This window comes from Crassostrea angulata, chromosome 7, assembly GCF_025612915.1.
Source record: "Crassostrea angulata isolate pt1a10 chromosome 7, ASM2561291v2, whole genome shotgun sequence".
Classification (NCBI taxonomy): domain Eukaryota; kingdom Metazoa; phylum Mollusca; class Bivalvia; order Ostreida; family Ostreidae; genus Magallana; species Magallana angulata.
The window spans coordinates 49808061-49821532 of record NC_069117.1 but is presented as its reverse complement, the minus strand read 5'-3'; the positions used below and the strand labels follow the sequence as shown (position 1 = coordinate 49821532).

The window sequence follows — 13472 nt, the reverse complement described above, 5'->3', positions numbered from 1 at the left end:
ATTCAAGGGGGTCATTTACGTTCCTTACTCTTAACATTTGAAAGAAAGCTTGTGTAAAACATGTTTATATATCTTGCCACAAGTTTGTGCAGTAAAACATTTTAACACTTGCAACGACATTTTTACTATTTCAAATCACCTCTATTGAAATCTAACTATCTTGTATAAACTAAATAGAGCTTTAACCACTCTTTTGTGTAAATTCTTGAGAAAGTTATCTTGAGAAAAGTCAAAAATGAAAATTTAAGTTTTCTTAATGATGGACAGAGGGGCCTAGATACATTTCATCAGAAAAGCTCTGTTTTAAGCTCATGTGAGTTTAAAATTAAATATCAATTTAAAACCAAGTATTAGTTGTTATATGGCTTGACGAGGATGGTTCTGCGCATCAAAGCCGTTTTACAAACATTGTGTTGCCTCGTCGTTTCTTTTTTTTAATAATCAGATTTGTCAGAGTAGGACTGATAGGAGCTGTAAATAATTATACAATAAAATGCTTTCTTTGGGGATGCATTCGGGATATGAGGGTAGCGACATTGCAGAAAAAATACATAACCTGCATGAATCATCAAAGAAAGCATTTTATTGTTTATATTAACATCTCTCTTTTAACTAATTAATAAATTGATTATGAAAAATAAGTAAAAATCACAACATTACTGTTAATGTACATTAAGTACGTTAGCTAGAAGAAACAGCCGAATCGTCTCCTTTGAGACTTTGAGTCTGACATCATCATGATTACTTCGTGCAGTCCGTGATATTTTGTAGGTCGATGAAGGTTTGGACCAATCGATAAACAGGGCGTGTCAATTTCAGATATGTCAATATCTTCTCAGTTTCAGCCGCTGTAGATTTCGACCAATCGATAAACGGGGCGTGTAGATTTCAGTCTGGCTGTTTCTATTGAGCTATGAATGAGCTATAAGTTTTCGTAAGAAATAGAGGGAATAATACTTGGTAGATTTAATTATTAGTAGATAAATGTGCAGTTCCTAGCAATCATAGATCGGTCATATGAATATTCAATTTAGGCTTCCTATTTAAAAGGAATCGGGCACGCATCTGTGTTAGATCGCTAAACCAAGGGCACTTAGGTTGAAATCAATTGTCAGTAAAGTGAAACCATGCGACAATAATGTCAACCATTTACAATAACAGTCCTTCGTTCTCTGGGTTTCGGACTTATAAAATTAAGAGTCTCTTTTCTACATCGAATAAAATACATATCTGGCGGACCAAAAAGCACTAACACATTTTATCAAATTTTACACACATAAATGCATTGTTTGTGCAAATTTATTTATTTATGATCAAGTTTGTTGTTTTTTTAAAAGGACATTCTTATCATTTTTATTTTTATAAAATGTATTTTGAAATGGTACAAAACAAAAAAAAACGAGTATCTTTCTATTACATGATTTAAATATTCAATTAAGAAACGTTGCCTCGGGATGTAGAAATGAAAGCTAGAAAAGTCGTTTATTTGTTGCTTTATTTATATTTCAATAATCGCCTGTATATTCACAACAATAAAAATGTATTTAACAGGAGCACAGTAAAAGCAAACGAACACATAGAACATATCCCATTTATAGAAAATCATCATATTCTTCGTCACTAAGTCTTTCGATTTGTTGAAAACTATACACTCTGAAAATTAGAATTAAATTTTGTAGGCAAATAATAACTTTATAGAACAACACCCTCATATTCATTAAATTATAACATACCCTGGGTTCTGTGTTCTAGCAAACGATTTTCCAGCATTCTGTTCATATAATTCCACTTTGCAAACAAAAAAATAAAACAAAACGCATTAACAAAAAAATCTTTCCCAAATTAATCGTTTGATTCATGTTTTGAACCTTGTTTTAAATCTATTGTACTTAAAATATTTTCAAGACAAAAACAATTAAGAGTACATTTTATGTACTTTTATGAAATGTTTAAATAACTTGTCTAATACATTTACCTCTTAACTGCAAGGTTTGATCAGGGTCAAATCTTGTTTGACCTGGCACTGTGTCGCTCCACAAAGTGTTACTGTTATTATGATTTGTTGTGCGGACTGATTGAGTTCTCATAGGATCATACGACTCGGACACTCTGCAATAATCAGTACAAAAGATCTGGCATTGATATCCCAGGTTTAAAAGAAACTGTATATTACAGTGTGTCATACTATATTGAAATAAAATCCTTTTTATTAAATGTACCTTAATGAAATTAAACGTTCAAGAAAAAATATCTAAAAACTTACTTCATTGTTTCCACTGAAATTATAACAAAAAAGAACTACACAATAATGTAATATAAAAAAATAGTTTGCCAAACGAATAATTGTTGAACTGTTTGACATAAAAACGGATATATCGTTATTAGGTTTACCCCGTTTAAGACGCCTGCACAAAGTAATGAGTACAATTAGAATTATCAGTAGTAGCATTCCTAGTCCACTTAGAGACACCAAAAAGGTATTCTCCCGAAGAAATTTAACTGTAAAAAAAAATATGTATATCTATATATATTAATATTAATTATATTTCTACAAAATAGCCAAAACTAAATCAACTCTTATATACTCACAAAATGATCCTCTGTTGTCAAAATCACTGTATTCGGTGGTTAAGTACAACCTAAACATCGTTTCTCCAATGTTGTTTGATATATATACTTCTATACAGGTAAGAGTTTCTCCAGTTAAAGTTGAAGGATCGATCGTAATATTGATACGATATCCAGTGATTTCAAAATCTGAATTATATCGACTTGCTTTCACCAATACTGACTGGTATTCTGTAGCATTTATTTCCTTTTGGTTTTCTGCTCCACATGCTTTGATTGTAACGTTCTCGTCTGGCCGCGGAAAACTTATTAATTCAGATGCAATTAAAATCATCTTTGTTTCGCCAATGCCGATGTACTTCTCTGCTCTTAAAAAAGCGGGAGGTCCTGTAACAATTTTTTTGATATGTCTTGAAAATGAAAATGTCATTTTTATCAACAAATCATTTCTAAATTTTTTAACCGTTGAAAACTATCTTTATAAACTCAGAATTAAACAAATAAAATCCATAAATTACCTTGAACGTTTAGAATTACTTTTTTCCTAATGCAAGAATCTTGTGTATTTAAACACTGATAAGTTCCAATATCTAAATAGGAAATGTTTAATATTGTGAAATTTGGAGTATGAAAGGTCCTCAAGAGAACATTGCTGCTGTGATGTTCCCATCTTATATGGTTATTCTGTGGCGGACACGACAATGATAGAATATTACCGACCGTCTTTTGTTCTATCATACCTTTAAAAACAACCATATATTTTGACATGTTAAGAAGTTCAATGTATTCTTATATTTTTTTAAATTGTACCTACTTAAAAACATTTCACTGTATGCGTTTTATGCTTTTAATGGTTCCTTACACAGTTGTTTCAAAACGAATAACAAATTACATGGTTACATAAAAATATTCTGATATCCAAGAAATGTTTTACGAATCCTTTTTACATAATATAACTTTTAAATTACCAGTGGTATTGTTGCATTCTGTTGATACATTCTTTACCAACGACACTGAAGAAGACATAAAAAGCAATTATATCCATATACATGCTGTTAAATTGTTTAAACTTTATTACATGTCTAAAATATTTTCGGTAAGTTATGATACCATTGTGTTTTCAAATACATACCTAAACTGATGAAAATAGACAGTCTAACAAAGGTGTTCATGGCTGAATTGAAATTTCATTAAAGCATCGACAATTGATATACTAAGGTCAAGCTTTGTGTCAAAGTGTATACTTTGTATCCACTTTTCAATCTGGACAAAGTTTAATTGAAATATTTCAGAGATAAGCACAATAAGGACGTTCAGTTTTCGTTAAATTTCCATCGTAACATTAAATATGGAGAAATACATTTTCCAGATTTTTTTCTTTTCCTACATGCTGTACAACTTGAATTGGAAGAAAATTTGTAAAGGAAAACGAGTACGACCAATTACACATATAAAGTACTAGTATAGTTTTTAAAAGAATAACGTTTATCGCACGCACAAAAAAAAGAATATATTGAGTTGTTTAATACACTGAACCAAACTTCGAGTGTTCAACAATCATCATTATCATCATTTATTTATTATAGTGACATGTGTTACATCTTTTACAACTAAGTAGTATAAAATTACATATATCAAACACCCGGCCCATTGGACCTATAAGTTACTGTAAACACTAAGTAATAATTTTAATACATGCGCGAGAATTTACTTTGTCTTAATTTAAATGCAGAATGTATAAAATTAGCATTTTGTCTTGGAAAATTGCAAATGAGAGCTTGAAATAAATTGTCTTGAGATAAATATGAATTATTCGAAAAATTAACACTTTTATAAAGTTCACATCTGAGATTGTTATATAGAGCACATTTTAGGAGAAAGTGGAACCAATATGATGTATTGATAATATTTTTTTATAACACAAACGTTTTTCGTGCCGTTTGGGTGACTTATTTCCGTCTTACTCTCAAGATGTTTAGAACGATGTAGCAATCTTTGGTTGCGACCCGATATTTGAGACTTCGTTGGATATACAAACACTTCCTGTCCGGTTGAGTTTCTCCAGAGTTTTCGGATTGGGATTATTGTTGGTTGTGACAATAACAATATACCCATATATTGCATTAAAGATAATGTTAGAACAACTCGTGCCGTTTGGGTGACTTATTTCCGTCTTACTCTCAAGATGTTTAGAACGATGTAGCAATCTTTGGTTGCGACCCGATATTTGAGACTTCGTTGGATATACAAACACTTCCTGTCCGGTTGAGTTTCTCCAGAGTTTTCGGATTGGGATTATTGTTGGTTGTGACAATAACAATATACCCATATATTGCATTAAAGATAATGTTAGAACAACTTATCATACAGATTGACAAATATTTTAAACAATATCAAGGACGAAAAGAATAGTAGATTTAAAGTAAGTACAGCCTGGTGTAAGCACAATTCAAACACCAATATTCCAACGGCTCTAGTTTTTTACTCAAAGGTAATTCTGCACATTTTCAGTGTTTTTCATTTCAGACTGTTACTAAATACTAATGCCAATCGCAAATGTTGTCATTAACATGAAGCACGTGCTGTAAAACACCAATTTTCTTGTTTTAAGATTTCGCCACGGTTAACTGATTTCAATCAGTATTGTTTAAATTTATATATGCCTTACATATATTTAAGCATTGAATTATTATTTTTTGAAAGATATAGTCTCATAACTGCAGCGGTGTGTGCATACAAATAGAGTAACGCGCTCTAACGCGTTATGAAAATTTGTATGCACACACCGCTGCATTTATGAGACTATATCTTTCAAAAACTAATGATTCAATGCTTATATTAACATTTTTTTAACTTCTTGCCTTGTCTACAAATGTGATTTATACGTCAAAACTTCTGTTTTATCCTAAGAGTAAGTTCAAATTAATGGAAGAACCACTGTAACAGCCACAAGCGTGAACTTTGATTATCGCTTGTGACGTTGCATTTTACAGCGTTCAACGTTTGTGACGTCATAATAAAACTAGTTATCCTAACCTTTGAGTACCCTGTTTTTGTTACGGTCTTATAACTGCAGTGTCTTTTCACACACTTTACATGCAAAAAATATGTGGAATGTAAATATATACATATATATGAGAGTACATATCGTTTACGACATGTTGAACATGTCTTTTTATTTAATTCTAAAAAATTCAAATTATTCAATTCATCAGAGTGGACATATAAAAATACACTGCTAAGTATGTCATTTTGAAAATGTAAAAAAGAGGCCCATGGGCCACATTGCACACATGAGCAACACTGGACATAATAAAATTATCTTTAAGAAGTAATTTCCATTATATTGGGACAAGGAATAAGTAAAACAGATCCTGTATTAATGTGGTATGGGACATCTGTCGATATCAGGCTTTGGGCGAATTACATTGTAAAGTAATGCATTACATTACCATTACTTCATGAATTTGGGCATTAAATTACCATTACCATTACTTGATTTTCTTGAAGTAATGCATTACATTACCATTACATGAGTAAAGTAAGGCATTACCATTACCATTACTTTTTTTTTAAAGTAAAGCTAATAAAGAGTTTTTGCAAATGTTTCAAATATACAACACTCTTTAACATATCTACAGCTTCATGCTCAGTATCAGGTTCAAATTCAATGAATAAACAAGAGTCATTCTTTATTTGCTCAATATATAATCATATTGTGGCAATATGAACGACATATTACATAAGTAAAATGATATTTATAGACATTTGGCATGATACAATATCAGACATGAAATAGAGACACAGGATAACATGCATAGCAAAAAACAATTTATGAAATAATGTTGCGGTTTTTAAAAGCTAAAGATAGATATATCCCCAGATTACACAAATCTTTATAATGTTGGACACTTAAAGGACACGTGACACAATCACAAAAACATTGACCAACAAGTTGAATTGTGAGTGGGATACAATTTCTGCAAAATTTTCCTTACTACTCCCATCTGTTTCAGAGCTATTGCTGAATTACTGAGCTGATAAGACGCGTGACCTCAATATGCATATCTGAAGCCTCTGAGATCGGAAACCTTCGGTGCAACGTAATAGCCGACACACTGCCCATTCGCTGTATCTTTCAACCATATGGATTTCCAAATTACTCTTATCTAAAAATCTGCAGTCATTAACTTTTGCTCATTGCTATTAAAAACTTGAGAACCCTGTACATAAACAGAGTTATTCTAAGCTTAGAAAGCCCGTTTCTGTTTCCTCAGCAATTATGCAAAAATTATGAAAAAATTGTGACCTGTACTGTTAACTTTTCATTGATCTATATACTTCATGCTGGAAAAAATATGTCAGATGTTGGATTTGTAAAAGATAAAAATCATCAAAACCATTGAATCATTGTTTCTGAAGAAAGGATTTTGTTTTGTCAACACATAGTAAGTGATAATGTATAGAGACTTTTCGTAACCAGGAATTTCACTGGATCTTAAACCCTAAATAAACCCTAATTAAGTTAATTGGACTTAATAAAGGATTTTTTGATCTAAGAAGTATTACCAGAAATCCTGGTACCTGTAAGCAAATATGTTTGTAAATTTCTTTAGTTCCACAAAATCATGGGTCTACCTTAATCTCAATACTAATAACCGAAACATCTTTAAATTTCATTTTAAGTATGGTATTTGATCATGTTTGTTTATTGAAATTGAATTAAAAGAACAATATATATACCAATTTTCATAATCAGTAAAGAATGAAACAGTAGTTTTTTAACATAGTATTTAGGTTTTAAAAACGTATTAATCTCAGACTCCTTGAATTTTATCCAAATGTAATTTGATCTTTCTTTTAATAGTTTATGAAGATCGTGTTTTGGTAGTACTTCTGAGTTGTGTATAATTTATTCTCTATTGATCAAACCTTAAAAAAAAAACAACCCCAAAACGAGCTGTTATGCACACTGATTACTTCTTATATACTGACATTAGATTCAGATGGACAATGAATTATTATTTTTACAGCAACACCAATTGTTACAAATAGTACACAAAAAAGGATTTATATGTGATATAATAAAAATCTAACTCATCGTGTCCCCGGTTGAGTTATTTAAAGAAATATCAACTTATTCAAATCAATGTTTTGGATCTGCAAGATTGGATTAATATGCATATTCAAACAACATATTTCAAACTTTACTGAACACTGACAATCTGAACAAGTGGTTGCCTGTCTGGCTGACAGGATGATAATCTGCAATAAATTAGTATCAATCACAGAATCTTCAGATTCATTCTAATTTAATTACTTTTTTTTCAATTCCTATTACCACTATCTTATGTACACAAAATTTCTCAAAAACTCCATTAACCAATATACAACATTTAATCTTGTACATTCTAAAATTTTACTACTTTGTTTTCAGGAGAGGGTTCATACACTAAACTTTTCAATAAAATATGCTTTTAATAAATTCCCTTTAATCAGATAGTGCTTTATTTCAAAATCATCATTTGCAGCACAGATACACTGTCCTGTACGTGTAAATAAATTCTCGTCCATTGTTCTGTTTACTATGTAGCCGATAGCTGACTATGTCATCTTTGACGAATAACGCACAGGGGTTTCTTATCTCAATAAATATCGGCAAAATTCGGAGATCTGCTGCAGCTGGGATTTTCAGCACACTTAATTGAGCTGTGTGTTCTTATCTGATGCTAGTCAAATGGAAAAATTGTTATAAACTGATTTATATTTATCAAAGAAAATGTTTTTAGAAGAAAATGATTTTGTGTCACCTGTCCTTTAATTTTATTAATTTATAAACAGATGATTTTTCCCAGTTATATTTCTTAATATATCTTAATCGTTTTTCTTTTTACGGAGGACACTTTAAGACAAAAGATTGCTGTTGCACTTTATGATCGAAGTTTCAAAGGGTTTATCTTTTAAATGCATCCATCTTCCAGGCTATACTTAATAAATGTTTTGTAGGAGCAGTCAAAGCTTGGACTGGATAATACTGTTTGACGATCTTTATCGTAGAATATATTAAGTGCAATAATAGATTAAATACATAAATCTTGTATTTTCTATCAGTCCAAACTAATGTACAGTGTAATGAGAGAGAGAGAGAGAGAGAGAGAGAGAGAGAGAGAGAGAGAGAGAGAGAGAGAGAGACAGACAGACAGACAGACAGACAGACAGACAGACAGAGAAAAAAAAGAGAGAAAATAAGTAAGATTATTTTCAAATGGGTTATAATATTGGAAGTGATATTGATTTTCATCATGGATGGACAGTGCATTCATTTTGCTTTTAAAGGTGCATGTCTGTCTCCTATTTTATTGTGACATAGCGAAGGGAAGGGGATTGGGGTGTTTAGCACTTCTTATAACAATAGATTGTTTTGATACTTAGATTATCCTGGGGGCATAGTGTGTTGTTGACACATTTCTTATTGAAGTGCAAACTAATTGGAGTAAATTGTTTAAATGATTAAAAACTCTTAATAACAACACTCTTAAAAATGTTATGAAATTGTGTTGTTATCTTTAGTAATATAAACAATTCAAAAATGAATTTTAAAAAACCTTTTTTAATAAAACATGTACAATTAAAACATTTTTTTCTCAATTATAATTATTTCTTTCTTCTTTAAAAATAAATTTAATCAAATTTAATTTCAACTATTCATTTATTCATCACATTTTTTAAAGTGAACATGCATAAATATGCATAGTAATGCCATGTAATGCCAGCATTACACTAGATTTTGGAAAGTAATGCATTACATTAGCATTACTTGTAATGCTTATTTTGAGGCATTACACATTATTAGCATTACTTTGAAAACATGTAATGCATTGCAATGCATTACCATTACATTTAGCATTACCCCAAGCCTGGTCGATATAAATGTGGATTAAAGAACATTATAATTTAAATACTTTCATCGGTTTAGAATTTCAAATTTAACAATTTATAACCAAAAAATAGCTTTTCAAATATTTGGAGAGGAAAAAATTATTACTCAGAGATTCGTAGTAAACCCTCTAAACCACTGTGCTATGCTGATAGGTGACAACATTGGGAAAGGAACTATTTATATAATTACACGTGGTTTCATTGGGTTTTTTCGATAAACAATACGTCACAACATGGAAATGTCCCCTACCACCAAAAAAGATTTTTTAAATATTCTACAAAAAGATCTTAATCACCTGTTTATATAAATGTAAACTTACGTCAGCTTTTGAACCCCTTGTGTGGCCCCAACTTTATCTAGGGCCATAGCTGTCTAAACAACTGAAAATCAATAAATATCATAATGCTTGCATATAAGTAATACTATATACTAATATTTTTGATAATAATCAAATTTATTTCATGCTAAAAAAATTCGATGACCAAACCCATTATGGTCTCATATTTTATTTGATTTTCAAAGATGTTTTTCTAGAAATATTACACCACCTTAGAATGCTTCTAATCAACTTGAATCAAGTAATATCTTTTTTGCTTAATGTGTTTTTCGAAAAAAAAGATATTTCTCTTTACACTCATATGTAAAAATTCAACCCCCAATAATTTTGAATAAAATATCCTTGAATCTACACTATTTGGGAATGTTTTCACACAAGTAATAGATTTTCTTGTTGATTGGTTTTTGAGATGATTATACAGATATTTCTCTATATATTCCGTTATAAAAACTCGACCCCAAGAAACCAGAGCTTGAACAAAATTTAGTATACACTACTTGAGGATGCTATCATGCAAATTACAGGTTTTCTGGCCAATTGGATATATTTCATTTTAAAAATATTGAATTCCCTTCACTTAATTAAGGATGCTTTGTGCCAAGTTTTGTTAAAATCGACCGGGTGGTTTTGGAGAATTTAAAAAGTTTACAGACGGACGGATAAACAAACAGAGAAACAGACAGATGGACGGACGGACGCTGGACAAAAAGTGATCAGAAAAGCTCATTTGCTACACGCTGTGTACGAGGTCATTGGGGGGGGGGGGGTGGTTGAAAACCTGTTTATATATAAAATAATAAATTAAAATTTTAAGTTTATTACCATATTGTTACAACCGTAAGATTAAAGACCTACATGTATGTCAGTGTCTTAAAATGTGTGGAGTCCCAAATAGCATGCGTCTATATTATGATATACTTGATCTTAGAAGAATTAGCAATTTTAAAAATTGTTTTGTAATTGTTGCATTTTCCTTGAGTTGACTACCATAGACGTATAATCAAGTTTTAATTCTTCATTTGTGCATTGTGTTGCAATACTCTTTGATTATATTATGACCGAAATATGTTTTATCAGTACGGTAGCTTTTTATCATTTTTGAATGTAACATATCAGGTGGGCCGAGTGCTCATTATAAGCTTGAAAAGTATTATTTTGGAATCATATACATGTATAAGCACAATATCTTTTATTTAGTATTAGGTATAGTGAGAAACAGAGTTGAAGTATGAATGAAATTGATTTCAATTTTGTCTAAACATGTGACAGTATACTGAAATCTCTTGAATATTATTTCCTTAATTTCATAATTAGTTTGGATGTTCGCACTTATTTCATTATCAAATTGCAACTTTTACATTTAAACTTTGAACAGAATATCGTTGTGAAATTCAATTTCAAACACTTATACAAAATCAATTCTAATGTTTACTAGTATACTTTTATTCAAAGATATGATCGTGTTGGGAAAAATATCTTTGTTTGATAGATTTCATTTCCTGTTCAGTACAAAACAGCTTTGAAGAGTGATTTAAAAATTCATAACTCGATTCAGTTGTCTTATATTTAATTGCAGTTGAACATTTCATCATAATGTCAACATGAAAAGTCGATTTTAGTGCTTATTATGCTTAGTGAATAGTCGATAAATTGATCAGAGTGAATGCAAGAATTATTAAACTATTACTATTAGTGTTTCAAATATTGTAGTAAAGTTTGAATCAGTCTACTTAAAACAGTTCTCTTGTTGTTGAAATAATTTTTGTGAACAGTGAATCTATGCAATGATGGAGAGCTGTCACAATAGGTTTATTAAAGTATCTTTTCATAATCATCAAGTTGTTGCAAAACTCCTTGAATTCACCTTCCTGAATAACAGATTAAAAATTGCTACACTTATTCAACGAAGTAGATAATTCACACTATTTCTCTCACTTAAACTTTGGACTTTTATCATGTACTTTTTATATTATATGACCAAAATATAATTTACAATTAGATACATAATCAATCAAAAAATTATATATCGACAATGACACGGGACTTTCAAATTTTTTCTGTTTCCTGTGATTTGAAACCGTGACTTACATGCATTAATGAAAATATAATGAATTGATATTTTTAATCTATAATTTTAAAAAAATCGATTACAATGTTTACAGTTTTACAGAAACCACTAGTTTTCTTTTCTCTGATATTGTAAAGTTTATGATAATAATAAAAAGCAGTTATAACGGAATCTCGTAAGAATTTTTACTCTCTCTCTACAGACCTGAGTCAAAAGATAGCTTTTGATACATGTGAAATTAATCCTTAAGTTCACATTTTAATCGCCATTTGTACACAGAATCTGATTCCTATTGATCATGATTAAAAGTGCTTCTTTCCACAGAAGTATAGTTGAATGTTTCTATCATAGAGCTTCTGACGGATTCCATCAGCTCAGGGATGTCATTTTTGGACAGACCACGGGTGCAAACTGGGGGTAAACAAGTTAATGTGATAAGCCCTGAGAAAGAGAAATATTTATTCAGATATATAAACGAACAAAATCATATCAAATACATAAATAAATAATAAATAAATAAATAAATAAATAGATAAACACATTCAGCCTAAAGTCAATCGAACAAAGATTGTTGATGAAAAGAAATCGAGACACAGTGATATATTGTATCCTGATCTCCCTAATCATGTGGATAAGCATTATTTAAGCATCCAATGCTTATTTTTTGGTTATCGTAAATTTTTTAACATACCAGGCCGTGCAGACAAATTGAATACTGCGCGTTACTAATTTTTTTATCGTCGTTTTAAAGCTGTTAATCCCAGATGCACCGAATATTATAATGAACAACCAGCAAATAAACATGAGGATTTATTTCCGATAATAAAACTGTAATAACATTTAGTGGCGAGTTTTGTCACAATCTATTTATACAAAGCAAGCCCATACCGGCGGAACCCAATGAACACTACCCACCTACAGGGGTGACCTCCCCTGCTCTTTGGCGCAATAGTGCCCCTACAGGCAACTGTGGTGGGAACAGTCCTTTAGGTGCCCACCAGAGTGACTGCCACAATCTAAGGAGGAAATCAAGTTCTGACTCGGTCCCTAACTCTTACCTGCCTCCCCTGGTATATAACCCACCTGGGGATTACACACCCCACAGAGGTAGCCCCCCCCCCCCCCTGGTTTCCCTTGGCACTAAGGGTCAAGCCAGTCCTTCATGTATCAATGTAGTGCCCCCTGAATCCTTCCCAGCACTAAGGTTGATACCCCACATAGTTTTGAGACAGATATTAGTGAAATCCTCCTTCGTGGTAATCCCCGGATTACGCCAAATGAACTTGTCCCTACGAGTTCATCCGCCAATAAATCGCGATGAATGTGTATGCTTAAACTGTAAATTATTTCACCCACCAAGCATTACCATATGCATAATTAATGTTAAAGTGCACTGAAAACACGAACAAAATTGAGCAAACAAATATTTATCATCTGGGAATACAGTGCTGTTTGATAATGAACACCCCATAGTTTCAAGGCCCCCTGAAGGCTATTGAGGTATGCTGCATTGCCCAAATCATTAAGATGTGTTCTGTCCTAACGGATCATCTGCTTCT

The 13472-nt window shown here is 31.3% G+C and overlaps 1 protein-coding gene across 1 annotated transcript; it reads right to left on the bottom strand.

Annotated features, from left to right (window-relative positions):
• Window positions 1-1477: 1477 nt before the first annotated feature.
• On the bottom strand, window positions 1478-3764 carry LOC128156254 (uncharacterized). The gene is made up of 9 exons (XM_052818310.1): window positions 3701-3764; window positions 3537-3581; window positions 3087-3308; window positions 2590-2955; window positions 2392-2499; window positions 2264-2276; window positions 1976-2109; window positions 1734-1788; window positions 1478-1653 (listed from the first exon to the last, which is right to left on the bottom strand). The coding sequence occupies exons 1-9, from the start codon at window positions 3738-3740 to the stop codon at window positions 1593-1595; spliced, it is 1044 nt and encodes a 347-aa protein (XP_052674270.1). The 5' UTR covers window positions 3741-3764; the 3' UTR covers window positions 1478-1592.
• Window positions 3765-13472: the final 9708 nt, after the last annotated feature.